Source organism: Pelophylax lessonae (assembly GCF_965119305.1).
Source record: "Pelophylax lessonae genome assembly, chromosome: 4".
Classification (NCBI taxonomy): domain Eukaryota; kingdom Metazoa; phylum Chordata; class Amphibia; order Anura; family Ranidae; genus Pelophylax; species Pelophylax lessonae.
The window spans coordinates 494,688,839-494,710,678 of NC_138771.1; the positions used below are offsets into that span (position 1 = coordinate 494,688,839).

At 44.1% G+C, this 21,840-nt stretch overlaps 1 protein-coding gene across 1 annotated transcript in view; it reads right to left on the reverse strand.

Moving 5' to 3' along the window:
• Window positions 1–21,840, reverse strand: part of CECR2 (CECR2 histone acetyl-lysine reader) — a gene marked incomplete at its 5' end in the record, with an annotated part of 123,505 nt that overhangs the window by 25,276 nt on the left and 76,389 nt on the right. Inside the window, 8 exons of the mRNA XM_082252707.1 lie at window positions 9,072–10,599; window positions 11,346–11,707; window positions 12,232–12,358; window positions 15,157–15,248; window positions 16,287–16,330; window positions 18,375–18,504; window positions 18,654–18,789; window positions 21,682–21,765. Coding sequence (XP_082108833.1) covers window positions 9,072–10,599; window positions 11,346–11,707; window positions 12,232–12,358; window positions 15,157–15,248; window positions 16,287–16,330; window positions 18,375–18,504; window positions 18,654–18,789; window positions 21,682–21,765 — 2,503 coding nt within the window. The remainder of the gene's footprint in view (window positions 1–9,071; window positions 10,600–11,345; window positions 11,708–12,231; window positions 12,359–15,156; window positions 15,249–16,286; window positions 16,331–18,374; window positions 18,505–18,653; window positions 18,790–21,681; window positions 21,766–21,840) is intronic.

Below are 21,840 nucleotides of genomic sequence, written 5' to 3' on the forward strand. Positions count from 1 at the left end.
TACTATCGGAAGGAATGACTTCCCCTGGTTGAGCATCGGAGGCTCCCTGGTCCGCTCGCTCAACCGGATCCGATTGTCCAGGAAATCGGAATTCTGATTCCATAAGAAAAGAATCTCCTTCAGGAGAATTCGGGTATGAGACTGGGTATACGGTACTGCCTCTAAGAAGGCCACCATCCGTCCCAGCCAATTGACGGACAGTAAGATCCGAATCGTTGACTGAACCTTCTGGAGCTTTTCCGCAAGGAGAAACTTTCTTGCCCAGGATGTATCCAACATTCCAAGTCCAGAATTGGACGCACCTTGCCCTCTTTCCTGGGCATTGTGAACAGGTTCGAATAGAACCCCTGAAACCGTTCAATGTTAGAAGGGAAGAATCGTACCGGTGGAAGTGATCGAAACTCGATCCTGTATCCTGACCATAGGACCTCGCGAACCCCTTAGTCCGGGGATCTGGCAAACGGTGAAGACATCCCCCCACCCCAGAGATGGGTAGGGGCGCATCAGGCTGTATTCTTCAGGCTTGGCTGAGCCGGACTTTTTGTTTAGCCGACCAGCGCCCTTTGAAAAACCCTCTGAAGGGGCTTTGTAGGGTTTCGCCTTATCGTCCGCCCTCACGGAACGAACAAACTCTTTATGAGCAGAAAGGGAAGGTCCTCGTTGGTTACGAGGTCCTCTTTATCCTAACAGTCTGAGGCAAGACAGCAGGTGGTACCGTCTATCCTTTAAAGAGGGATTCCTCAAACGGATAGCGCCTAGCCATGCGTTAGGAAATAACAGGGGTTCGTTTCAAAACTACCCCATTTGGGTAAAGGAAAATCCTTCACCCTTTTGGTAGGCTAACAAGTACCAAAAAGGAATCTCAGTCTCAGCTACCTCTGCCGGTGTAACCTCAAGACTAAAGGTTTCCCGGACGGACACAACTAGTGCATCCACCACTCTTGCGCTATGGCGGAGGCAGAAACGTTCTCCTCACTGCTGAGGAGACATTACCTGAGACAACAGCCCCATAAGAGGGACCTGCAGCTGCATTGACCAGCTCCGAATCCGTATCTGAAGTATTAGATAAAAAATAGGGGTAGGCGGGGGTCGCTTCTTGACCCCCGTCCCTGACAGGCCACCTCCACCCGGGATACCAAAGACTCCAAAACTGCCGATAATGCATTAAAAACAAGTGGGGCACTGGAGGGTCCTGCGGCCACCTTGAGGGGATCAGGTGGGGATACCTATGCGGCAGGGTCAATGATTATACAAGACATTTGCCAGTGACAAAAAATGACAAAGTAAAAAACTTTTTTTTTTTTTGTATCCCCCAGTCGCAACAGCGCCCCTCAGTGTTACCTGCCTTTTTGGACCCCACAGAGAGAGAGAGAGAGACCCCAAGGCTCATCCCTGATGCACAGAAGTTTTCATCAGCTTGCTCAGTGCTGTCCTGTTACAGACAGGAAGTCTTTGGCCCTTTTTCCTGGGTAAAGGAGGCGGCTCCGCCCCTTAACACGCCTTCCGGCGCCTCCCCCTGGCTCCACGAGGTGTTTGGTCACCTCAAACATGGCTGCCCCCATGCTGGAGACACGAGGCTACGCCAATATGGCGGCCTTGTGTGCTCTGCAAGACAATGGCGGTGGCCTGTTAGGATAGCGGCGGCCTAGCAGCGGCCTGCGGGATGCTGTATTCGGCCTAGCGGCCTGCGGGAGTGCATAGGCCCCCCAAACTTCACCCTGGATGGTGATCAGCCTGGCCGGCGGTACCGGACCCTGGCGGGCCGCATGCGGTCCGTGGGCCGTCGGAAGGCAGCCTACCCTTGCTGGAGGAATGCGATCTGGACTGCAGTTATACATGCATAGACATCGCCCTGTGAACACCTCTGACAGGTAGGATACCTTATGCTACCACAGTAATATTCTAGTACTGCCACTGACTTCAGTCATCTTTACAGTTTTGAAATGACATTAGATAGTCAGCTCCCAAACCAAGCCTCCTGGTTTCTTGTTCACAAAAATCACACTCAAATAGGGGGATCTGTGACCTGTTATAGGATAGAGGGGAGACCCATCCTTACCATTTCAGAGAGGGGCCCGCGTTCCCCACAAACCCGTCAGGGGGAAAAGGGGGAACATACTACTCACCATACCGGAACCAGGCGGGCGCCAACTCCTGACAGTACCCCTCTCCACCGGGGTGGGAGGGCTATCGACCAATACGGACGCCGTGACTCATGGTCATTGGCGTTTAAGCGAGACATTTAACTCGCAGGGTCAGTCCCCGTCCAGTGGGACTATGTCGCGGCCGACCCAGCGCGGAGCTATGGCCTGCACGCGCTCGTAGGCTGAACTGGGGTGACCACTGGATCTCAACATCCAGCCCGACGCCCAGTTCCAGCTTTCTTGCTTGAAGATCTCACAGGAACACTGGAGAAAAAAAGCGGTCTAAAAAATCTTTCTAAGAAAAAAATCCTGCCAGGACCGAAGATCCTAGCAAGGCATCTAGGTCCTTACTCCTAACTAGACAAAAAAAACTGATCTGCTGTAGCAGGAAGGATATACCCTCTGGGACTGCCCCTAGGGTGTGGCCAGAACGTTTTCTTTCCTGTCTAGTCCTACTCCTGTAGAGGGCAGTATAACCTGAGTTGTTATTAATCAACGAGGACTACGTCTGTCAATGAGCGACAGAGAAATCTGGATTTTGACTCAACCTGGAGTGCTGCCAATTCCTTTTCCTTTATCAAGTTGTACATAGCCTGTGCAGAGAGCAGAACTGTGGGAGGGACCCAGCAGGCTCCACCCACTACATACTGCCAGAAGAAATCTACAGGAAGGGGCAGAGTCCAGACCAGACACTCTGCACGAGGAGAGAGCATGACAGTGACTGGTCTTTAGATACATGCAGCTTTTGTACTTACATAGTTACATAGTAGGTGAGGTTGAATAAAGACAATAGTCCATCCAGTTCAACCTGTGTAGGTGTGTGTGGCTGTAAACCCTGAATGTTCTGATCCTTGAGATGTACGTCTAAGAGTCTTTTGAAAGCCACCATACTACCCGCAGAAACCACCTCTCGTGGTAGAGAATTCCACAATCTTGTAGCCCTAACAGTAAAGAACCCCCCACGTTGCCTGAGGTTAAAACGCTTCTCCTCTAATCGCATTGTATGCCCTCGAGTCCTCATGCAATCCCTTCGACTGAACAGCTTTTTTTCTAAGCTGAGATCCCCATTGAGATATTTAAAAATTGCCATCATGTCCCCCCTCAGGAGTCTCTTCTGCAGGGAGAATAAATCAAGCGATTGCAGACGCTCTTCATAATTAAGGTCTTCCAATCCCCTAATTAGTTTAGTTGCCCTTCTCTGGACTCTCTCCAGCTCAAATACTTGGACAATATTTGCTGAGTCTGGAGTTCACATATAAACTATATCTAATTTGGATAGCAAGGGGAAGGGCTAGAACCTTGGTTACGATATTTATCCAATCTGAGCCCCCCACCAATGGGTAGATTTACACACTTTGTATGCAGTTGACCATTGTCACCAGAACTCAAGATTCTTTTCTGTACAGAACTAAGACGGGATTTCATGACCTTTAGAGAAATTTTCTCTCTTCTTGGTGCATCTCTAGCAGTGGAATGAGGGAAAATCTCCAAATGATACAGACAGCAAAATCTGACAAACTCAATGACCTGATATTGGCAGGAATAGGTTACGTGTGAGATAATCGCTTTTTGTGTGTGTCCAGGACTGACGTGTGCCTTTGCACGCGAGTACAGGGGGACTGGGGGCACCAAAACTTTATTTCAAAAAAGCATCCGCGCACATGTTTATGGCAGCTAACAAACAAGTATGAGACACAGTTCTGGAACAAAAAATAGAAAAAAAGTTTGCAGCGCCAAATAAATAAGTCACTTAGCTTGTAAAACTGTTCACATCAAAATTAGACGAGTTCTTCAGCAATATAGATGCAGCTTCGTGCAGTAAATCACTCAAACTGGAATAATCCTCAAATCTTCTCTTCCACTTTGTGAGAGCAAGTGAACTGGGTCGCGAGTGCCCGATAAGTGAAGATCTGCGAGTGAGCTGATCTGGGATCCCTGATACTGCTCTGACACCATCAGCTGGGCTGTGATCTGTGAACAGGTGTATGCAGGAAGAAAATCCGTGATTATATCTATCCTGACTACCTATATGCTGGTTGAACACCAGTAGCTGGTGAGTGTCCATTGCATGGGGGAAGCAGTAAGATTTTTTAGAACAGTACTTTAATCAGCCTCTCTCCTTCATGGGTGTGACCCTCCCCTAAAAATAGTGTTTGCTTCTTGAGATGGAGTTGCGCTATGTTGTATATCTTGAGGTTTTTTTCTATGCTCCACTACTGAGGGGTGATTTGAGGATTGTTCCAGCTTATGAGTGATTTACTGCACAAAGCCACATCTACATTGCTGAAGAACACTTCTAATTTTGATGTGAACAGTTTTACAGTTTTTACATTTACTTATTTAACGCTGCAAACTTTTTTACTAAAACTTTTTATTTTTATAGTGTCAGTTTTTTTGTGATCTCTTTTCTTGCCTTCACAAGGAATGTAAACATCCTTGTTACAGCAATAGGCATGTGATAGGTATGCTTTATGGAGAGATCTGGGGTCTACAAGACACCAAATTCCTCCTCTGCCCTTAAAAGCGTTTGATCACCAGATTGGTGTGATTAAATGCTTTTCATTTTTAAAAAATGACACAGTTTACATCCAAGGAAACCTGAAGTCAGGTAAGGTCATCGCTTGCAGTTCAGTATATCATAGAAATAAACAAGGTTCCAGTATTGGTTCGTCTCTATGCTCAGACGTTGATAGCTGAAGTGGGACGTCCCCGCCAGCTGCTTGTAATGGCAATCCAGAGGCTAGTTAGCTGCTAAGTTTTCTTTTACAAGAGTCAGCTCTAAAAAAAAAAAAAAAAAAAAAAAAAAAAACCAAAAACAGTACCAGGATGATGCCTGCAGCTGCATGCATCATCCCAGTGTAACTACTTAAAAAGTATAGCGACGTACAGGTACGTCTCTAGTCAGTAAGTGGTTACTGTATATGTTTAGCTAATTTTGTAGTTTTTGGGCATAGAAGGGTTAGAACGTCTAAGGTTTTTTTTTTTATTTTTTTTTTATTGATGTGTCCCCGCTGTGGAGATTTACCCTCACTATTGGTCACTGCCACAGAAAATGTGAAATTCAACATCTTACAGTGGTTACAGGAACAGGATGTAAGAAAATCTTCTGATTTTTTTTTCCCAGTGACAGCTGTCCAAAGGAGGAATTCCCAACATTTTGTCTAATATTACACATTCAAACAGAAGTAAATATGTGGCACAAGCGGCAAAAAATGAACACTTTGACTAGTTTATACATTAAACGTCTTGGAGTACAATACAGAACACAGGACTTGTGGTCATAGATCATGAGTTATATGACACTGGCAAAAGCTTTGCAGGGAACAGCCCAGTGCATCCTCACAAAACCCCACCCACTCTGTGGGACGCCAAAATATGGAATTTACAGGCAAGTCACAATTCCAATGATCTTAGGGTGTTTTCACACTTGGTGCGATTGCCTGGTCCGAACCAGAGTTCGATTGCTCCCCCCTCTCCCTGATGGACTGTTTACATTTTATTTTTGTATCCGAACCGCGGTACACTTGTGTCATCAAGCTGCAGCCGGCGCGTACTCATGTTGCTTGGCAACCGCTGTGAACGAGAAGGTGCCAAAATGGATAGAATTGCTCACTTTGGTACGATTGCGTTCTCATCAGCAGCGAACCGTACTGGAGTTCACATGAACCGTACCCCAGACCACCCTTTTTAAGTGGACTCGGGTACGGTTCGCGGGTGCGCACCCAAATTCAAAGACAGTGTTCACATCATCAAAAAGAACCGAATTCCGACGTCAATTGAACCCGGGTGTGCACCAAAAGTGCCAGGGTGAAAACGCCCTTACTTGTATAGTGCAGGACCCAAGATTTGTAATCATAGACCATGGGACGTCCCCAAGCAACCAACTTGAGCGACGGCATAGCAAACAAAAACAAAAACATTGGTCAACAGACCCAAAACTTGCAGGTTTTGGTCACAAGGTGCTTCAAACTGAATCAGCATAGGCTTGGGGATCCACCTAGTAAAACTTTGAAAAAGGAACAGAGGACCAGGTGGCTGCTTTGCAAACCTGCAAATTGGATGCTTAATGCTGAAAGGCCCCAGAAACACTGACGGATCTGGGGGAATGTGCCATAATAAGAAAGGGAGGTAACCCTTACCTTGAAAGCAAATACTCTGGAAATCAACTGCCTGAGCCAACTAGCAATGATAGAAGAGGAAGCAGGACGTTCCTTCTTGGGACCTTCAGAGACCAAAAAGGGTTTTCTGAAGGAAGTTGTTGCCTAAATAAATCTGCTTGGTCAGATAGGCCATCTTTTGCAGGCCTGAGAGTGAGCTAGAATTAGAGGAAGGGCGCAGTGTCAATATAGGACTTGCTCTGGTGCAGGGGAACCGCTATTAACTTAAGTGTTTTGCTGGTTTTCCTTAGTGCCATCGGTAGCACAAGTGCAATTAGGAGTTTTTTTTCTCAGCTCTTCTGTGCCTGGTCTTATCCATTGCCAAATATGGGGATCCCCTGTGCGGTACTCACAAAATAAATACAGACTGAAACTGTTATTTGCATGTCGAGGAATGGAGCCACTATAACCCAGACTCTGACCTACATCCTGTTGCTGTCTCTCTTGCATAGTTCAACTATGCTCTGTGGCAGAGCTTGGACAGTGACGTCCTCACGCATGTCTGTGGCCTGGAGCAGCGTGCAATCTGTGGACCGATTTTGATATACTTGATGTTTAAAACCAACTGTAAGTGTGCATTCTATTTGTAAATTTAATTTACATAGGTTCATGCATTGTGGGATTTTCTATTTTTGCATGAGAGCGGCTTATGTTGGAGGAACATCGAGTTGTAAGCGGTACTAGAGGCATTTATTCTGCATTTTGTGGCGCATCTCTAATGATCTTGGAGCCAGGCTTAGTGGGTTGGGGTGGCGTTGCCTGAGGAGTGAACCTAGAATGTGTGTGGGCCTATAATGTGTCGCTACAATCTCTGTTAAGCAACTTGAGTGCTCACTGGTCAGGTAAAGGTGCACTAAAGTAGTCAGAAACCGGCAACCGGAGATCCAAATCAATTTGGATAGCCAGGTGAACAGTTTTTGGACTATTTATAGTTTATTTATTACACTGATGACTTTATTTTGGTGGTGGTTTCTTTAGTGGCCAAAAGGCAGGAGTAGATCCCCTTACACATGGAGTTGGCTTATGAATTTTTTTTATTTTTTTTTATTAATTCACTTCTTTTGTATATGGATGAATTTATTTATGCACATGTAGCACTGCCCCCTAAGGGACTGCTGAGAATTACACTTTCTGGATTCCCCTGGGTTACCCTTTGCAACTGATAGCAGATAATTAGCATGGAAAGTCCTTAGCTCAGTCAATAATCAATCCAGGGGATGTTGGTTTTTGTGTTTTTATTTGGACTATGAACTATCTTGAGGACAACTAGCTGTCGTGTGTGGCAAGGCTGCTGCTTCACCTTGCCACTGAAGTGAAGATAGAAAGTATGATCCTGCTTGAATTACTCTTCAGGGTTCTAACTTGGAACCCCCTTTCTCACTTGCTGTGTGTGCTGACACCTGTCCAATGACTCTCCACTGGAGTGGTCCCCTTTCTGGGCAGACCCCCGGAAAGCTTCCTGGTACTCACAAACACTGTTTTTCCCTAGGTTGCTCTGCCTCCAACTCCACCAGTCAGCTTTCCTGGACCTTCTGGCTCAGTTCCACACTCCTGACTCACAAGGCCAACCGCTTGTGACCACCATCCACAGCAGCAGAAGGAGAGACAAATGTCACCCTTCTTCTGGGACCTGGCTTCCCATCCAAAGACACCCTGTCACATGTGCCCTTGGCTTTTATAACACATCCCAGGATGCACCACTGTTTGTGCCAACCCACTGGGATAGTTACAAAAGCCTGTGTGTCACTGGCTGAGTTTCCTCCATTGTCCAACAGGCTCCCCTTTTGGATACAGTGGGGACACTCCCTCAGCCCAGATGAAATCACACCCTGGACACATGCAACAGGCATAAAAATTAATCAGGCTCCCCTGATAAGCAGATGGAGACACTAGGCTTTACCCACCTAGCACCTACCTAGGAGGGTGCTACACACATAAGCACTTTTATATGTTTTTTGCACAATTTGTCACATTTGATTACGCACTTCATAAGAGTTAGCGGATCTGTTTGAATTTCTGTGTATATTTAGTGTATCCCTACACTAACAGTGTGCAGCTTTCTACAGCAAGTAGATTACACCAATTGATTTTGCTTTGAATCATTTTTTACTTACACTAAGCACAGAGGGTTTTAAAATAATTTTTGGGCTCACAATACTAATTGGACAGCATGCTAAGGTGAGCATCAAATGCAGAATCCAGATCCCAAAGGAAATATTATTACAGGCTGACCCACTACTGAGGGGTCCGGGTTTGGTTCCCGAGATGTACATTAAGGTTGACTGATCCAAAAAGGGATAGTGAGCACTAAGGCAATAAGAAGTTGGATCGTGTCAGTCAAAGCAGTGAAGAGAAACAAAAACAAATGGTTTAGAAACTTCTCCATAGCAGAAGAAATTCCTCATCTAAAGGACTCTAGCAAAAAACGGGAGTCCTACAGAGTAGGTGGGGTTATACAAGGGTGTTCTCAGCAAAGCTTATGCCAGTGTCCAATCACTTGAAGGTAGCAACACATGACCCTTGGCTTATGACTACGTCTTGTGTCATACTGTAGGATTAAAATAAGCCATATGTTTTAACCCTTCCCTATTCCACTGGGTTGAAAAACATTTTGGCTATTATAACACTTAAAGTAAATCTAAACTGAAACATGCAAAGGTATAACAAAAAATGAATAGTGACTGAGAATATAACCATGTAGACTTGGCTTATTTCCACAATCTAAACACACATTTGGAAAGCATGAAGTGGTGTATACATATTACTTTACCTTTTTCATTTAACAAATCCTGGTCAGAAGGTACAGCACTCACATCTGGTTTACTATTTAAGCCTAGTTTTTCACTTGGCTGGTAAGGCGTAAGCCCTTCCTGAGATGGGTATGGTGTAAGGGGTGTTGTGGTTGGGTGGAGGTTAGATGGTGGTGAAGGTGGGCAAAGGTCTAACTGTGCCTCAGCTGGCAAAGATGAGGTTGCTGATTGGGATTGAGAGACACTAGGAGATAGCTTGGGTGAGTAGGGGGTAGAAATTTGTTGTGATGTGTAGGGGGTAGACTGTGGCTGGGATGGCTCAGGTGCCAATCGGGTTGTGCAGGGTGTACACAATGGTTGGGTGGGGCTAGACATAGCAGAAGGCTGGGATGGATCTGGTGGGGGTGTTGGTTGGGTTGGGTATGGGGTACACAATAGTTGAGATGGATGTGAGGGAGGTACTAGCTCAGTTGGGCAGTTATTTGTTTTTGGCGAGTTGGGGCACTGGACAGATGTAGGCTCGAATGGGTGTGGTGGAGATATTTGTTGGGCTGGATGGGGTGTAGATGCCGGTTGCGTTGGGCATGGGGCAGATGCTAGCTGAGAAAGCGGTTGTGGTGATTCTGGTTCTGAAATGCTTGGTGAAGGTCCTGCTTGTGTTGAATGTGGGTTAGATATTGGTTGACATGACTGGGGAGAGGGTGCTGGTTGGTATGAGTGGGGGCTAGGGGGTGGCTGGTTTATGTGAGTATTGGGTGCTTGTTGCGAAGGATATGTGCCAGATGATGGCTGGGTGGGGTGCAATGAGGGTGCGGATTGGTTTGGATATGGAGTAGATGGTGGAAAAGATGGATATGGTGAAGATGTAGATGTAGATTTTGCTGGGAATATTGCATGTGTTGGTTTAGTAGGATATGGTGTGGACTGAGCCTGGGATGGCTGTAGCGGGGGTGTTGATAGAGTTGAGAATGAGGTAGATGGTTGTTGAGATGGATATGTTGAGGATGCTGGCTGGTTTTGGTTGGATGTAGTTCCAGACTGAGATGGGTATGGTGTAGATGCAGGCAGGGATGGGTAAGATGGGGGTATCGGTTGTGACGAATAGGTTGACTCAGGAGGGCAAACAAAAGAAGTCAATCTCTGCATCTCAACCATTTCTGGACTGTCCATCATAGAATTCCCAGAGCCACTGAACAGGTACCGGCCATTCAAATTGGATCTCGGAGGTCTTATGAAGCGTGGCTCTGGTGGCTGGGAAAAGTGCTGTTGCCCAGCACCAGCAGAGTGGCTTGGCTGTCTGTTTTCATCCCACATAGGAGGTCCACGTCTATACATTTGGAATGAATCGGCAGATGGAGGCACTTTTCCATCTGGTACCAGCGGTGTCATTTGCGATGTATAACCAGAAGAATATGGAGCTGGAAGGTGTTTATCTTCATAATCGGGTGTCCTCACTGGGAATGAAGGTCTTGAAGAATTGTGTGGCTCCTGAGAGGGTCTAACGTCCAGTCGTTTATTGTCTGACATTTCAGGAGTCCCTGAAATAGGCTGAAAAGCGAGAATACCGGAAAATGAATAAAATATACAATTCTCATTCAAAAGCTAAACCCTCCAAGACACAGCAGTATCAAACAATACAGTATTTTGAAAACATGGCACTCAGACCCCAAAAAATAACCTCCGCAATGCCTTCTTCATATTGGCAATCAGTGGATACTCCCTTCTCTATTGGCAGCCAATAAAATGTTCCCAGATAAGTTTGTCTATAAAAATTCCTTCTATTTATGGTTAAGAAAGCACTCCTGTCCAGGGAAAGCCCTCCCTTTCCATAGGCCATCAGGGAAAGCCCTCCCTTTCCACTGGAGGATGGTGGTACAAATTGCTCACTTTCAGGCAGCCTGCTCTAGAGTACAAGTGGTGGGGGTACAAGGGGTACAGTGCCATCACTTGCATGGCAGCTTGGAAGATATGTTTAAGCAATGAAGACAGCAGAATTCAACAAAACATTGGTCTTTAGATCTTTTTCGCTTTTCTATATCCTAGGCTGACTTAGCAGACAAGGCTGTTAAACTCCAAGTGCCTACTTAGACCACTATTATTTGAGAGCAGCGATTAACAAATTGTGTTCTGCCATTTGCAAGACATGCTAGCAGCAGATCATGGCATTCAGGCAGTATGCAAAGTTAAAAAAGCTTTTTAAGACTGTATTAAATTGTACAGTCTGCTCTGTTTAGATAGAACTGTACAGAAAGATGAAGAGAATAATATTCAAATCTAAAAGTTCCACCACTTACCATGTCCACTGGGTAGAAAGGTGGCCTCTGCGTTCCTCCATAATGCAGGACGTGAGGGTACGATTGACCTTTTGAAGATTTATTGGTGGTTGGCGGCAAATGGTCCTCTCCATCCTCACTGGGTGAGGACTGATGCACCAAGCTGCTCTCTGAGCTTTGCCTCTTCCGGCCGCTTTCCAACTTTGACTTTCTCCAACCCCCGGCCTTTGAACGCCTTGCCTGGCTCCGCCTCTTGTAGGGCTTCTCCCTGTTATCGAATCGAATCCAGCTATCGCCATCAGAATCTCCTTCGTCTTCTGGAAGATGTTTGATTAACGCCTTTCTAAAACATTGCTCCAAGTTCTCAGCCATCTGTGTGTACTCTGCAATAGCCACAAAGTTCAAACTTACGTTTAAAAATGTTTCCTCCTGCCTACAGAAGACTGATGGCATGTATACGTATATGGTGACATCAAGAATATAAAATATTAACTGCAAGATTCTAGGACCTATCTATTGAGTGGAATATTTATGAGAAAAAAAAATATTAAATTCCTAAGGACACAGGCTTGCAATAGTTCTAGGTGCAGAAACTATGATTGCACACCATTGCCATTTGTATGTATCTGAACGTAAGAAATAAAAACTATAGAGTGATAATGTAATGAGCACAGTTCAAATCACTTGTGCAGCAGAATAAACAGATCCTTTTTTTATCATGCTACTACATTGCTAGGAATGTCTATGGTCGTGGCTCTTTGGTGACTACAGCAATATGAAAATTTGATAATGATGTAAATTGTTTATGAATATTCATTTGTACAATATCACCCCAAGAAACAGTGAACATCAGCAATATTTTTAGATGTTTTTAAAGCAGTGAATGTTTTCTCGTTTTTTGACTTACCGCTATCCAACCCATTGTACTTGACGCAGTTCCTAAACATGATTTTCAGGTCGCTGACAAACTGATCCTTTGTGAGATAGTACCCAGAGGATAACCTTTGCTCTACTCTGGACAGGTCCATCGGACACTAGGAGAGAGAGGACACAGTTAGGAACATGAAGCTAAGATTGGAAAGGTTAATTGGCCCAGGACATGGATTACAGTCTAGAAGGCATGTACAGGACTACGCTCTACTTGGTTGAGCTACCATAGTGCACAACAGAACCAAGCAGAAAAAAAATATATATACAAAAACCTATTTTTAAAAAGACCCTGTCATCAGACCATTTATTTCAACAAAGTCTTCTAAAAGTTTGTGTGCACTTTATGCATATTATTTACCTATTAAAGTCCCTTGTGCAAACATCCAAACACCTTGAGACGGCTGTGTGCCGCCATCTTGGATGCAATGTCAGCCACCTCAGAGCGGTCACTCCAGTGACATTCTATAGCATTACCCTTCACTCCTCCCCCAACGGCTTAATAAAATTGTTCTTTAGCGAGGTGAAGGAAGGGGCAAAGGAGCAAGGTCAGCACAAAGTGTAACTGGACATTCTTAGAATAGGAGAGAATTATGACGATTAAGTAGGGAGGTGGCTGTTCCAAAGAGAGGAGTATAATAGATTTAAAATACTTAATTTTTCTGTGCTTACACTTTTTTTGTCATTTCTGTTAAGCCATTCTTGTGATTCAGTTACGCCTGCAACACTGAAAATCCAGTAGAGTGACACCACATTCCCTGTTACAGTTAAGGTGATTGTAAAGGCAGAAGGTTTTTATCTTAATGCATTCTTTGCATTAAGATACAAAACCTGTGTGCAGCAACCCCCCTCAGCCCCTGTAATATTTACCTGAGCCCCCTCTCGATTCAGCGATGTCCACGAGTGTCTCGGCCTTCCGGGACTCTCTCTCCTGATTGGCTGAGACACTGCAGTGGCGCACTTGGCTCCGGCTGCTGTCAAAGTCAGTTAGCCAAAGAAGCAAGAGGGGGGGGCGGAGGGGAAACTGCGGCTCCGTGTCTGAATGGATACACACACAGAGCTGCAGCTCTGCTCGGGTGCCCCCATAACTAGCCACTCACTGTGGGGGCACTCAACAGGAGGGAAGGGCCAGGATTGCCAGTGAAAGGACCCGAGAAGGAGATGTTCTTGGCGGCCCTTTGCAAAGCCACTGCACAGAGCAGGTAAGTATAACATGTGTAGCACTAGCCCCGTGGGGATGGGGGGGGGGGGGGGGGGGGGAGGTTGCTGAGTATATATTTCCTTGGGTCTACCTCCGATTATCCTGCAGACAGTTGCTTAGGTTTTTTCACACAGCTAGGTGAACACTCATCCACTCGTTATCCAATGACCAGTTTAAGGGATTGGTTTCTTTTTTTATTTGTTGGTAGAACTTGGATAGGAGAAGGGATTAGTGGAATACTCCAACTTTAACTATGCACAGAGGAGGACAACTCTCACTTGGCCTCACTTGGTTGAGCTGAATTAGCAGACCCTCTGCTGAACCATACAGCATTTGCATGGAAGAATAAGTTCCTAGCTTGTGCTGGCAGCAGACTCAATGAACTCTGATTCTTCGGGGCACTAACCAGTATCCCCTTTAGCTGGCACTCGTCTGTTGACTTTACTAGCTTGAAGGGATGGCCCTCACAGAACAGGCTCCTAGACTTAGGTCCGTACTTAAGTAGCCAGGAATCTTCTAGGTGTTTCTCCCTCACAGTCAGCTCTGCAGTACATCTGGGTTGAAGCTTCTGTGACTCTGGCCCTCAGGTCGACCACCTGAGGCCGCATGGTAGCCTGTACATAGAAGGGGCAGTGACCCCCCTCCCGCCGGGACTCTGCCCTCCAGCCAAAGACTGAGCTCACTCGTGCTCTCTTGGTATAAATACAGTCATCCAGCATGCCTTGAGGCACCTTTCTCTGCCAATGGCCAGGGCTGTATCTACACACATGCTCCCATTTGTCAGGTTTCCTCCCACTGTTGAATATGCCTCTTCCTATTGGACCAGTGTGAAACAGGCAGACAACATGAGCAGCATCTGATCACACTGAGCAGACCCCATCAATGGAGCACTACTCCCTGTCAGGCAGACAGTACCTAAATGTGCCTGACAGTCCCCCTGTTAAGCAGGGAAACCCAAAAACTATGCACTCTCTAGCACCTACCTAGGAGGATGCTACACATTTGTTATTTTTAAAGAAAAAAAAAAACAAGACTTTAATTGATCACTTTAAGGAACACAGTACCGTCACCTCTACACCCCAATTAGTTGTGCTACAGTGCTAATACATGCTGATAAATGGTGACATCAAAGTGACAAAGATCATCATCATCAGTTTCTCCTTTCACTGTCCAATCACAAGCTGGGGAAGGGACAAGACCTGTGTCACTGGCAAAATTAAGAAAAACAGATCTACTGCCTTGCCGGACAGGGCTGTGCTGTATGACAGAGCTGTATAAAATCTCAGTACTGGATGGACAAAAATACAGGTAAAACAGCCCCTATATACAGTATGTATTTCAGCTATATATTTGGTTAGAATGTAGAATGATTTACTAGATTTCATTTAATAACTCTAAACGACACAAATGTTTAGAGTGCTGCACAGTGAGAAATTCCCCAAGTAGCACACCAATCAGCAGGGAACTCTCTTCTCTTTGGTCTAGGTTGGGGATACAGAAATCACATGAAATCCTTTGCCATCTGCAGAGCATAAATTACTTATGGCTTTATTGAGAATCTTTTAAGTTCTGTGTGAAAGGGAGAAAAAAAAAACTTTTACTTAAATAAATATTCCAAATTCAGAACAGTTGGCCACCTCCCTGGCTTGCGTGTGACGTTATACATACTTTTACACTCTGGTTTTGGCACATCAATGAGCTTACCGTGATAATATCATAATAATTGGGAGCATAAGACTCATCCACCGGCTCCAGGAAAGGCCAGGAATCCTTATGTGCCTTCACAGCATCCAAAACTGTCAAAGGAAACAAAAGATGAGAATTTCTCAGACTTCGATTTTTTAACAAGCAATAAGAACATACAGAAGGATCAATAAATCTCAAATGAGGCTTACTGTGTATCACATAGCTACTGGTAAGACAAAGTCATGGAAGTCCAAACAGTAAGTAACAAAAGGAAACTAGTTTCAGGGAGGCTCATCTTGTGATGCCACTGCTTAGACAAGACCTTAAAACATGGGTCCATCTTTCTGATCATGTTTCATGTTACACCCATATTTAGGACGGAATATGACATTTTGTCAAAGACCACATCTCCCCCACCCCCAAACACAAAATCCAGGGGTTCTTCTCCCCCACTTGCTTCCCTGCAATGCCACATCATTCATTTACTGTTCTGAGCATGACCAAACTACAAGTCTCATCTGCCACTGTGGCAGAGGGACTAAAGTTTTTAATGGAGCTGAGATTCAAACCAGGTATGTGCAAAGGCTGATTGTAGATTATTCTAGATCATTGACAGATTTATCAACTTGGGTACAACCAGTCGGTCAGATTTTTCATGTGCTTATTGCCAGTGGCCATTGCCGCTAGCAAATAATCAATGTGTGTTCTCTCAGCCCGGATGGCTACCCCTTACCCTCCCCCCCAGAAGAACACAATAGCTCTGCGGTAGATATTCCCCTATCAACACTGACTGTGCGAAACTGGGGGGAAACAGAGATTTGCGTTGCAGGAAAGAAAAAAAAAAAATAGAAAAATCAGTGTCTGTGGCTGGCTTTACAGTCCATTAATATTTTCTCCAGCTCCAAAGCTGAAGGTATGCAACTCTGTGCAGACCCAAGCTGGAAGATTTGTCTGTAGGAGTCAGAGCATTGCACCCACAATCCACTAATGACAGTTGCAAAGCTTTGCAAGCTTCAATGCAATAAAATGAATAAATGCAGGTTTTAGCTTTGTGCAATATTGATGAATTTATTACTCTGTTGCAAAAGGTGGGATTCTCCTTTAATTTTTAGGGATAGCTGACAAGGAAACAAAGTAGCACCCCTCACCTTTGTACATGGCTGTATAATGGTCATCAAGTTCAAAGCTGAGTCTGAGTAGAGAGAAGAAAGATAGAGAAAATATGAACAGTGCAGAAAACATTAAAGTGAACTGGTCAATCCTGAAAACATTGGCAACCATTTGTAAAACGCAATTTTTAGGCTTTTAAAGTAGAACTTGAATAAAAAAAATGCAAAGAGGCAGGATTTTTATTACAGAAGAGACATACTATACTAAGTATTAGAGCAGGAGTCTCAAAATGGTGGTCCTCCATGTGTTGCAGAACTACAATTCCCATGAGGCATTGCAAGGCTGACAGTTACAAGCATGACTCCCATAGACAGAGGCAATATGGGACTTGTAGTTCTGCAATAGCTGGAGGGCCATCAGTTTGCGACACCTGTATTAAGAGTATCCTTACCCATGTCTTCACACTGTATCCCATACATGCAGCTGTGTACAATTTTGGCACCTGCCAAGCAGTGTTCATTTAGTTGGCGAAAATATTTTAGTTGACTAAATGAACACTATTTTAGTCGACTAAAATACAACCAAAACAAATCAGATGACTAAAATAGGGCTTAAATGAAATTGAAATTTGACGTAAAAATGAACACTGAACTACCACATAAAAATAAGTAGGGGAAACTACTGTACTAAGCTGCTAAAAATAAGAAAATAGGCTATTATTTTCTTTTAATATTTAAGGCTGGTACTATATTCAGATAATATGTACAATGGCAATACAGCCAATGGAGTTTACAGTTTTATTTTGTTTTTTACATTATAAAGTTGCACTTCTGTTTGTCAAAAAGCAATATTTTTGTTTGTTTATGAAAAAGAAGTTATGGTCAAGCCTAAATTACATGTTATTTGATTTTTACTCCAGGAGTATAAAATGAGTTTGGAAATTCTAGAGAAATGCTTAAATAATGCATTACAATTTAACTAAATCCATTTGACTGTAGATTTTTAAAATATAATATGACAAACAAAATAAGATGACTAAAATACTAGACTTAAATATGACTAAAACTAAAATGACATTTTAGTCAAAAGACTGACTAAAACCAAATTGAAATTTGACGTAAAAAATTAACACTGCTGCCAAGATGAATGAACTGGTGCATCTCAGCCCAGCCAAAGATCTTCAATTCCCTTTTTTTTTGATGCTGCCCACAGCATTGGCAATTTTGGATGCTTTCAATCTCTCAAAGACTGCTCTAACTTGGAGTTCTACATACAGCACATCGCTGCAGCCAGTTTCTGCAATCTGAGAGCTGGAAGGGGCAGATTTCAGTTAACCTAGTTTACATGTTCAGAGGGTCAGGAGTTGGTGCTCCCACAACAGCAATATGGGCTCCTTGGTGCAGTACAGTTTTGCCTTCATGGAAAAGCAAAAGCCTTGAATAGGTGGCCATGTTCCCTACATGTATCCCAGGTTCAAAGCTTGAAAGGAGCACTGTCAAGGCAAACATCTCCTGATTGATTAGGCTCTGATGAAAGTAGCCTTACCTTTACCCAGGATGCATAAAAAATTAAAAATACCAACATCTACAACTCTGTCACATCAACTCCTTCTTAAAATATCACCCAAACCATCCTTTCTGCTTCTCCCACAACCTCCTGCTCTCTAGCTCCCTTGTTACCATCTCCAGAACCTCTTCTCATCCTCTGGAACACTCTACTCCAATCTATCTGGACATCTCCTACTTTGGCCTCCTTTAGACAATCCCCGAAAAATCATCTCTTCAGGGAAACAAGATTTCCTCCAACAAAAAATAGTACTTATACTTCATTAGCTCATCCTTTACAATTATTACCATTTGTATCATTTGGCTATCCCTTTTAGATTGTAAGATTTTATGAGCAGGGCCCTTCTAACCCTATTGTATTGAACTGTATTGTAACTGTACTGCCTCCTGTCTCTTTATAAAGTGCGGTGCGAACTGTTAGCACTATATAAATCCTGTATAAAAATGATAATAAATGCTAGTTTTGGGGCTGTTGCCAATCTATGAAAGAATAACTTTTCTTACTGGAGATCAAGCAAAATTAAAATCATGAACATAAAACCTAGGAGAAGAGACACTCACAGATCGGGGACTCTGTAGTCCTCACGTAGTGGGGAGTTGGGCTCCAGGTGAGTCAGTTCTGGCGGTAATTCTTTGCCCTGCGATAACAGCCACGCTCGCTCCTCTCGCAGCTTTCGTCTTCTTGCCCGCTCTGCACACACCAAAACAGGCAACATTTATTTCAGGGCCAAAAACAAAATGTTGCGACGAGAGTTTTAGCCTTACCTTCCTTGGCCTGGTCTCCACAACGCCCCAGGTAATGAGCAAATAAATATAATGGAACAGAGCCTGATCACTCACCTTCCACAGATCGGACCTTGTTTGCCAAAGCTCTCTTCCTCTCCTCCTTCTGGAACAGTTCCTGCTCCTTCCTCTGCATCACCAGCAAAAGCTGCCGCTCCTCCTCTTCCTCCTGCACTTGGGACCCATCCACCCCCTGCAGGGCCATAAGTATTAAAGTGCTGTTAAATATACAGTTGAAAGCATTTATCTGTTCGAAGTGCAAAAAAACATAAAAAAACTCTTGGTCCTGCCAGAAATCTTGTGAACTGATAACATCTTGCATGGTCTGTCTGTGCAGACTGTGATTAGTTACAATGTTCCCAGGTATCTCTGTGCACTTCAGAGCACCTTCTCCCCCATTCTAGTGAAAAGGAGAGGGAATTGTTCTGTCCTAGAGTGATAACGCTCTATAGACAACGTACAGTGGGTGAGCATTGTTGCCAAGGATTGGAAAAAAAAAAAAAAAAGAAAACCAATGCAGTAATCACATCGAAGGAATAGTAAGCTGCAATCTATAACAATTTTGTTCTTGGTTTAGATATACTAGAACAGTTACAACTGTTGGTGCTTATCCATAAAATGTTTTGCTTGTAAATCTTTATCAATTAAAGGCATCACTAAGGCCCCATTCACCCTTGAGCATTTTGTAGCTTGAAGCTCCAAAACGCTCAGCATCCAAAATCCTATGTACTTCAATTGTGACTGTTCAGGCTTGAGCTCTGATGCTCCAAAAGCTACTTTTTGGCTCCATAAGTTTGAATATAAATGCTTGAAAATGCACAAATCAAATTGTTTTCACACTTTTTAGCTTGTAAGAAATTGTCTCCTCTCCCTAGTGGTTTTTTTTTTTTATTAGCTAAAACAAACACCTGAAGCTTGAACACAAAACCATCTGAAATACTCGTATGCATGCTTAAAAATGCTAAAGAAAATGCCTAAAAATCACTTTGCTCAGGTGTGAATGCAGCCTAAGGGTTTGTTTAAGTTTGCTTTGGTTTTCAACACCCTCTTAAAAATTATCTGTGGCAGTTGATATATAGATATGATGAATCCTTACTGCCTGTTCTAACCACTGAAAAGCCATAGCAGTACACTGCTACCACATGCATGACACCCAGCTGCAGGCAGGTTTCGGTGCAGCTCTATTCATATGAATTGGTCACATTTGGTGGCAGTACTGCCTGCCAACATGACATTGGGTATACATTTTGTACAGTTCCCTCCGGCTGCAACGTTATGTTAAAGTGGTTCTAAAAGGCAGAAGGTTTTATATCCTTATAAACTTCTGTGTGAAGCAGCCCCCCTAATACTAACCTGACCCCCATCTTGATCCAGCGATGTTGCACAAGAGTCTCAGCTGTCTGGGACTCTCTCTCATTGGTTGAGACAGCAGCGGGTGCCATTGGCTCCTGCTGCTGTCAAAGTCAGTTAGCCAATAAGGAGAGAGAGGGGGCAGGGGCGAGCTGCGGCTCCACATCTGAATGGACACACAGAGCAGTGGCTCAGTTTGGGTGCCCCCATAGCAGGCTGCTTGCTGTGGGGGCACATGGCAGGAGGGAGGAAACAGAAGTGCCGGTGAGGGACCTGAGAAGAGGAAAATATGGGCTGTTCTGTGCAAAATCAACTGCACAGAGCAGGTAAGTATAACACATTTGTTATTGAAGGAAAAAAAAAAAAAAAAAACACCACAAGATTTTAATATTACTTTAAAAGGTGAGTGGTAAAGCTATAGCTCAATCACCTATTTTTACTGTCCCCCCAGCCGCAAATGTAAAACAAGCCCTATTGAGATGGGGGGGGGGGGAATTGGGACATATGGTGAATGTAATACCCATCCCACTTAAGAATGTAAGCTCCTCTGATGCAGAGGCTGCTGTGACTGGCTCAGTATTCTCTGTATTGCACTGCAGTATACACTGATACATTTTGACCACCCACCTAATACTAAAGTTGCCCCATTTTTGCCACCAAAAACACCCCTGACTTCTCAAGGCATGATCTCCACTAGACCTCTGAAGGAATGCTGTGGTATCTGACAGCAAGTCATCAGTAGATTCTATAAGTCTAGTAAGTTGCGTGGTGGGGTCTCCATGGATTGGACTTATTTTTTAAGCACATCCCACAGATGCTCAATTGAGATCTGGAAAATATGGTGAGCAGAGCCAACACCTTCTACTCTAATTGGTGTTCCTCAAATCATTATTGAACCATTTTTGCAGTGTGACAGGGCACATTATCCTGATTAAAGAGGCCACTTCCAACAGGGAATATGGTTACCATGAAGGGGTGTACTAGGTCAGCAGCAATGTTTAGGAAGGTGGTACTGGTCAAAGTAACATGCACATGAATGGCAGGACCCAAGGTTTCCTGGCAGAACATTGCCCAAAGCATCATGCTGCCTCTGCCGGCTCGTCTTCTTCCCATAGTGTAACCTGGTGCCATCTCTTCCCCAGATAAGTGAACCTGGCCATCCGCATGATGTAAAAGAAAATGTGATTTACTGGACTAGGCAACCTTCTTCCATTGCTATGTGGTCCAAATCTGATGCTCATGTGCCCATTTGTAGGTACTTTTGCCTGTGTGGACACAGGTCATCAACTTTATGGACAACATGTTTACTTGCTGCCTAATATATTTCATTGACTTCAGACGCCATTGAAATTAAATTATTCCATGTTATTCACTTTAGTGGTCAGTGGACATAATGTTATGGCTGATCAGTGTAGAACAGTTATATAAATAGGAATAGCAGTGTGTGATTGTGGGGGGACATTGGAGTGTAAGACTGGTTCAATGATCTCTGTACAACATCCAGAACATGGAAGAGCTATAAAAAAAGTGTGCGACTGTTGAATAGAAGGTTTTTTTATGTGAATGGATCACTGAAATAAAAAGATTTGCGTTTTAAAACATAAGAATTACAAGCAGTGTCCAGCAGAGGGCGAACCCACACCTCTAAACCATCTAGATTTCCTTTCTTCATTCATGCCTCTCCCCCCTAAATGAAGTCTCTTCTATAGCACTGACATATACCATGGGTACCCACCTCTGGCTGAAACGCTTCAAAACCAGGGTGCTCCGATAGCCTTCTATAGGTGAAATGGCCCGGCTCTTTCTGGATCTTTGTGTCCTGGATAAAACAGAAAGGTTAGTCAGCCAACCCTCTCTTTGTCAGAGTATCCCCATTACCCAGCACGTTCTTCAT